The sequence below is a fragment of the Anguilla rostrata genome, unplaced genomic scaffold (genome assembly GCF_018555375.3).
Source record: "Anguilla rostrata isolate EN2019 unplaced genomic scaffold, ASM1855537v3 scaf0523, whole genome shotgun sequence".
NCBI lineage: Eukaryota > Metazoa > Chordata > Actinopteri > Anguilliformes > Anguillidae > Anguilla > Anguilla rostrata.
The window spans coordinates 1-7,577 of NW_026986024.1; the positions used below are offsets into that span (position 1 = coordinate 1).

The following is a 7,577-nucleotide window of genomic DNA, read 5'->3' on the forward strand; positions in this document are numbered from 1 at the left end:
CTGATCTCTGATCATCACTTTCACTTCAGAGCACCTTTTCTCAATGGAGCGGATCAGCTCAGTAAAGATCCTCTCACTGTCCTCCACTGCTGCCTGTGCAGAGCGCTGTTAGGAGACACAGAAAGAGGAGGGCTATATATTTTAACAAGGCCTTTCACTCAGCTCTTACTGGGACCCCAGACAGCCTGTTCCCCTCAGTGTGGCTCAGTGGGATTGACCCCCACAGGGCTGGAAAGTGGCCCAACACTGAGCTCCTCACTGGCTGACTGGAGGAGAGCCCTGACTGAGCCCTGAAATGGCTCTTCCAGCAGCCAGCTGTTGTCTTCTCCTCTGGTCAGTGCCCACCTTGAGTGACTGCACAGCCTGTCTCAGATCCTGCAGTTCCTTCTCTCTCTCCTGGATTCTCTGCTGGAATTTACACTGTGTCACCCCCAACTGCATCTGGGGATAAAATGATTTCCCACATTATTGTGCATTTTGTTCACTTTTGTTTAAGACAAGCATCGTGCTTAAAACTAAACAAAAAAAAAGCACAAAATGATATGACACTAAATTGTATGCAGGCAAGGTCATAGTAGTTCTATAACTGTCAATGAGTTGTAAATTGGTAAACATCTCAGTTAAATTATAAGTCATTTTGAATCAAGCGCATGGTAATTATGCATAAAATTAATGACACCCATGGGTCAGTGTGTAGAAGTGTACTGGCCTTATAGGTAAAGCTGCTAAACTATGTGAGTGAACTAGCTGCTCCAGTCGTGTTGATTCCCATTCAGGGAGTGAATAGGGGGGTGAGGGGTGTGAACAGAGCTGTCACAGAGACCTGATTTGGGTTCACTTCCTGCTCTTATAACTTTATCACTGTGGACTTCAGACCTGGAAATCACTGCTTTGTTCAGTACTTTCAGTACTTTTTCGAAATAAAATGTACTTCATAAATATATTAAACAAATTCAATATGTTAGAGGTCGTAAACCTACTTACTGTAGCCAGTGAACATAAGTGTTATGTGTCAGAGTTTCAGTCCTTACCTGTTTCTCAGTCCTTTCTGCTGCAGCTGAGACTGTATCATGGCCTCTGTGTTCATCCATCACACACAGATAACAGATACCCTGCTGATCGGTACGACAGTAAACCTCCAGCAGTTTGTCATGATGAGAGCAGATCTTCTCCTGCAGGTTTCCAGTGGCTTTGTCCAGATTGTGCTTCTTAAAGGCAGGAGATTCATAGTGAGGCTGGAGGTGAGTTTCACAGTAAGAGGCCAGACACACCAGACAGGACTTGACAGCTTTGCGCTTTCTCCCAGTGCAGACATCACACGCCACGTCTCCAGGTCCAGCGTAACAGTGAGCAGGAAGAGCAGCTTGCAATTCTGTCTTTGTCAGTTTCTCTACCACTTCAGCAAACATGGTGCTTTTTCTTAAATCAGGCCTTGGGGTAAAGGTCTGTCTGCACTGGGGACAGCTGTAGACACCAGTATGATCATCCTGATCCCAGCAGCCCTTAATACAGCCCAAACAGAAACTGTGTCCACAGGGAATAGCGACCGGATCCTTCAGCAGATCCAGACAGACCGAACAGCTCAACTGGTGCTGATACAGAACACCTGCAGCCTGTGCCATTTTACTGCTCAAAGTGACAGATTTGTTTTAGTTCAGAATGTAGTTTGGTTTCTCTGAATCCATTGTAGAATGAGCAAGAAATATTTCCTTGTTCTGAGCTGACCCACCTAGATACTGGCCTCTGCTATTTTACTGCTCATTTTACTGACAGAGACAGAGTTAAGTTTCGTTTCTCTGAAACTGTGTGACAGAGAGAGTTGGAGTGATATCCTGCTCCTGTCCACAGCTACAGGAGATGGTGTTGGACTGAGGCCAGGCTGAGCAGAGCTGGGAGTGTAGAGAGAAAGATGTGATCTGTCTGGTTGTACCTGTTTTCAGAGATTAGTTTTAGTTCAGAATGTAGTTTGGTTTCTCTGAATCCATTGTGGAATGAGCAGAAATATTTCCTTGTTCTGAGCTGACCCACCTAGATACTGGCCTCTGCTATTTTACTGCTCATTTTACTGACAGAGACAGAGTTAAGTTTCGTTTCTCTAAAACTGCGTGACAGAGAGCGTGGAAGTGACTTTCTGGTTCTGCCCACAGCTGCAGGAGGTGTGGTGTTGGACTGATGCCAGGCTGAGCAGAACAGGGATTGTAGAAAGATGTGATCTGTCTGGTCCTACCTGTTTCTGACAGGAGGTCTGGGGATGGTTTCAACCCAGATTACAAAGATAGTGGGAACTGTACCAACACAGAGCCTGTAGTCACTCACAAGCTCCTACTTTTGTATTTTATTATTACTGCCATTTCCAATAAGAAATATGGAATATTTCATAGTCAAATTCCTGCTGTGTGGAGAAATGCATTAAAGTGTGTTTTAATGTGCACTACAAATTACCATTTTTTCATTATTTTGTTTAACACTCACTTTTACCCTGAATCTCATCTTCCCCGTTTCACTGGTCAAAGTTGCAAAAGAAAAAAAAAATCTGTATGCAAGGTAGTATCTGTGAATCTGCATATTTCTGAATGTGGTATTCATTTTCAGATATACCTCTCATTTTTTCCAAGTAAGTTGGAACATACATATCCGGATGTGTTGGGACGCACCATCAGTGGGGCTACCTGGGCTCATCAGGTGTTTTGGGCCTTTCAACATCAGACACCCTCACCCAGGTGACCCCACCTGGGTTTATTAAGCCCTGGCTTATGTCCTAGTAGCGCTCAAACTCCACGGCTTACTCCAGCCAATCCACAGCCCTCTATAGGACCTATCTGCTGCCTCAGTGGTTCCCTTGATGGCTTTGTACTTGTTCGCCCCCATCACTCCCAGTAGACTCCCAGATAGCCAGCGACTCTGGGCCAGATCTGCGCCGAGTCCGGACCGGCAGTGCTGACTCTGGTCCAGAATCGGCACATGTCTGGCCCGGAGTCGCTGGCCATCTGGGGTGTAGGCTTTACTGAGGGACCGCCCTACAAACCCCCTAAAACGCACCTTTATTGGTTCACACCGGGCTTTCCACCCCCAACTGCGGCACTGGGTCCTTGTATCTGGCTGTTTTCCTTACATTGGGCTACTCCATGTGGTCTTCCCTGGGAACAGCATCTTTAACAGGTCTTTCACATGACCAGCTGCTTAGCTGATTCAGACAGAAGGATGGTGTTAGGTCTAAGGGTGGTCATGCTGATTGATTTGAGGAATCTCAGCTCCCCTCAACTACCGGTCTCGTGCTGACACTAAGATCCTTGTTTATGTTCTCTTCTGGGACTGAGGCTGCTCTCCTTCCTCCACAAATATGATGGGTTGCTTCGTTAGTTGGAGGCATTTGGTGTTACTGATGACAATGGAGATGGTATCAGCTATTTCCTGCAGCACCTAGTCATGGTTCCACCGGTAGTATCCTTCTCCCAGGTCTTTGGGGCATTCCTCTTCCTGGGCACCAACACATGACCCCTGTACCCCTCTTCTGCAACCTTTACCAGCATGTGGATGAGGCAAATAATATGACAGAGATGGTTTTTTGCCGGTTATGATGCCTTTTTAAAGCCTGTGCCTCTCTGTTCTTGTCCCTGTACTGATGACTCACAAAAGGAAGCAGTTGTAGTGGTCAGTGATGAGGCCTCTGATCCTGCCTGGGTCATAGTACTGCTTAAGATCTTTGTGCACCAGCTTGTGAGATATCAACCTGTAGGCCCTGATGAGATAAAGCCAAAGAACCACCAAGTCCCCCTTGCCTCTCTGAGCCTCCCTAATAAGTTGGGTGGCCACCTTCCACCCCAAATATGCCCCATGCATTGCAGCATGTTTTGGACCTTACCCTTCTGCACTGAGGTGTCATGGTACCTGTTCCTCAGGAGATACTCAGTCAGCAACAGCGCTGATGAATATATTTTTGCTCCACACGGAGCAGTGAGATGGTTATAAACTGCTGAATAACTTGTGAGTCTGGCCCAGCCTTTACTGTGTGTCCTTTAGTTTTTAATTCATAAAGACAATGTCAATGATTTGAACAGTAACATTACAGAAAATATTAATATAACAATTCATTAAATGTAAAATATAATTCTATTCCACTATAATTCTTAACTATTTATACTGCCTTTGTAATAAATAAAAAAATCAGTTTACAGTCTGGAAGTTCTGTGATTCAATCATGTGACTCCTGGGTGTGTCTTTATATCAGATTCTGGAGTGCACACCTTTGCATAAATACACAACCACCCTTCAGCGTCGGACAGTGAAGAGGAACCACTGCTTCTGGTATGTGTATTTTCCCTCTACCTACAATGAACACATTTCTGAACTTGAGCATAGGTTTAAAGATGTTTATCAGAGATATAGAGTGAACACAACGAGCCTGTCTATCTATCTATCTATCTATCTATCTATCTATCTATGTATATATGTATATATATATATATATATATGCATATATGTATAAATGTATTTATAATATGATACAGATATATATATATATATATATATATATATATATATATACACACACATATATATGCACTTGTTTCATTTGCATTCTGTTGTCTTTGCAAAAAAAAAAGGTTGGTTTTGCACCCTGAATAAATGTGGTGGCGTTGGGCTGTGGTTACCTGTGGAATGTAGTTTTGTAGTTTTTGAAAAGCTAGCATGTCTATACAATGTCTTAAATTATTTGGGAAACACACCCTCCTTTACAGCCTTTACTGTGTGTCCTTTAGTTTTTAATTCATAAAGACGATGTCAATGATTTGAACAGTAACATTACAGAAAATATTAATATAACAATTCATTAAATGTAAAATATAATTCTATTCCACTATAATTCTTAACTATTTATACTGTCTTCGTAATAAATTAAAAAATCAGTTTACAGTCTGGAAGTTCTGTGATTCAGTCATGTGACTCCTGGGTGTGTCTTTATATCAGATTCTGGAGTGCACACCTTTGCATAAATACACAACCACCCTTCAGCGTCGGACAGTGAAGAGGAACCACTGCTTCTGGTATGTGTATTTTCCCTCTACCTACAATGAACACATTTCTGAACTTGAGCATAGGTTTAAAGATGTTTATCAGAGATATAGAGTGAACACAACGAGCCTGTCTATCTATCTATCTATCTATCTATCTATCTATATGTATATATATTTATATATATATATATATATATATATATATATGTATGCATATATGTATACATATGTATTTATAATACAATACAGATGTCTTAAATTATTTGGGAAACACACCCTCCTTTACAGCCTTTACTGTGTGTACTTCAGTATTTAATTCATAAAGATGACGTCAATGACAGAAATAGTAACCTTACTGAACAATTTTATTTTACAATTTAATAAATGTAATAACTATAAGTCAAATAAACTAATCACGTCTTTTTTAATGCAGATAAATCAGGTCACAGTCTGGAGGTTCTGTGATTCGATCATGTGACCCCTGGGTGTGTGCTGATATCAGGTGCAGGAGAGCACACCTTTGCATAGATACGCAGCCACCCTTCAGCGTCATATAGGGAACAGGAATAACCGCTTCTGGTATGTTTATTTTCCTACCTTCAACAAACACATGTCAACAAAAACATTAGCACTTCATTTATAAAGATGTTGTCAATGATAGGAATAGTAATATATAAATTTATAATTAATTTATTTATATATTTGCCAGATCCTCATGTCTTACTGAAAATACTGAATTTTTTACCTACTATGTCAAAAGAGTGATGATAAGGTACTGTGTGCGTGTGTGTGCGTGTGTGTGAGTGTGTGTGTGTGTTTAAATGGGATGTGTGTTCTTATTTCAGAGCTTTCTTGATTTTAAAACTAATAATAATAATAATAATAATAATAATAACAATAATACATTGCTTTGTATACAACACAAAGTTCTTTACAGCAGTAAAAGAAATGAACACTATAAAAACACAATACAATAAAATAGCATAAAAGTAACACAATACCCCAGGGTGTGTTTCCAGCACAAACCAGTCTCAGACTCCAGGCTTGTGTTTCATAGAAGAGGAGGTGAATTTTTAATGCCACTTTATCTAAGGCTACATTCAGAATACTGGCTGAATAAGCCGAAATTCCTTTTTTTTTTTTTTTTTTATGGCTACATGCGACACAGATCTGATTTTTGTTCTGAGCTGTGTGATCAGACTTGGGCCACTTCCGTATGAGGTCCTAGATCGGATACATATCTGACCTGCGGCCATGTAACCGCTGTGTGGTTTTTTAATGTCACCGGTGCAGATTGGCGCAGGTGCAGATCATGTTCGTCAACATTTTTGTTGTTGCTAATTCATGCAGGCAGGTTCTTTCAGGGCAGTGTTCTGGCCACACTTAAGGCTGATATGAGTTACTGACAAAAATTTTAATGATCAGGAAAAAATGGACAAATGGAAATGCACAGAATCTCATTAACCTCCGATAATAAGACGATATAGCTATGCCTGGGATGTTAGCCAGTCTTACTGTCCGTCTCTCCACACAGGTTGTGGCCTCCTGTGGTCACTGATAGGCCTCTGGGAGAACTGTTTAATCCGGTTGTCTGAAGAAGTCGCTTTTGCTGGTTGAAAAAGGTTGATTGCTCCTTGGAAAAGTTTGTTTTGCTGGCGAGGAAGGTTGACCTCCGTGTTGGCAGATTATGATGCGTCGTCCAGGTTCTCCGCTGGGTCGCTGTCCAGGGATGGGTAACTTTGGCAGGAGTTAACAAAGAGATCTCTGGTCACACTCTAAACTTAAACAATCTGCATTTGTTTAAGCGACCTCCAGGCTTTAACGTTGGGTCTTGTTGGTGGCACTGCGCTTAAGGCGGTGGCAGAGGTGAGGAAGGAGATTAAAGACCGAGAGAGAAGAACCGAGAGAGAGAGAGAGAGAGAGAGAGAGAGAGAGAGAGAGAGAGAGAGAGAGAGAGAGAGAGAGAGAGAGAGAGAGAGAGAGAGAGACAGAGAGAGAGACAGAGACAGAGAGAGAGAGAGAGAGAGAGCGAGAAGACGATGATCACTCAGTTTTATTACCTCGGTTTGAGGTTTTATGGTCTGTTATGTATTTCAGGTTAGGGGATTGGTTCACTGTGACCAGATGTCAAGCTGGGACTGTGTTGTTGACATCCCCTGCGTTTTCTGTGGAATGTAGGGAAATGTAGTTCCACTTCATAATACTTTTTAAATGTATTTTGAATTAGATTAACCAAGTATACTCTCTAGTGATGTGAACTGATGAAGTTACAATTCACACAATTGTTTTTTTTTTCTGTGTGCAGTCTCTTCACTGAAGCAGAATGAGTGGCACAGCTGATAGGCCTGAAAATATTGAGGACAGGACCAAAGACACACAGTCTTTCAGAAGACCACATAAAGAGAAAGCCACAGCTTCTGGCAAAGACAACCACAGAAGTGCAAAAGGCAGAAATGGTGAGGAAGAGCCCTTTGAAACAAACACACTCACCTCCAGCACTTCAGTGTCGTATCCAAACTCCAGCGGAAGCGTGTCACCCTCTGCAGAGGTGAAGACCTCAAC

At 42.0% G+C, this 7,577-nt stretch overlaps 1 protein-coding gene across 1 annotated transcript; it reads right to left on the reverse strand.

Moving 5' to 3' along the window:
• Positions 1–18: 18 nt before the first annotated feature.
• On the reverse strand, positions 19–2,034 carry LOC135246578 (E3 ubiquitin/ISG15 ligase TRIM25-like; the record flags this gene model as incomplete). Its single annotated transcript, XM_064319975.1, has 3 exons — positions 1,032–2,034; positions 346–441; positions 19–105 (listed from the first exon to the last, which is right to left on the reverse strand). Coding segments are annotated over exons 1-3 (774 nt in total), but the record flags the coding sequence as incomplete, so codon positions are not given.
• Positions 2,035–7,577: the final 5,543 nt, after the last annotated feature.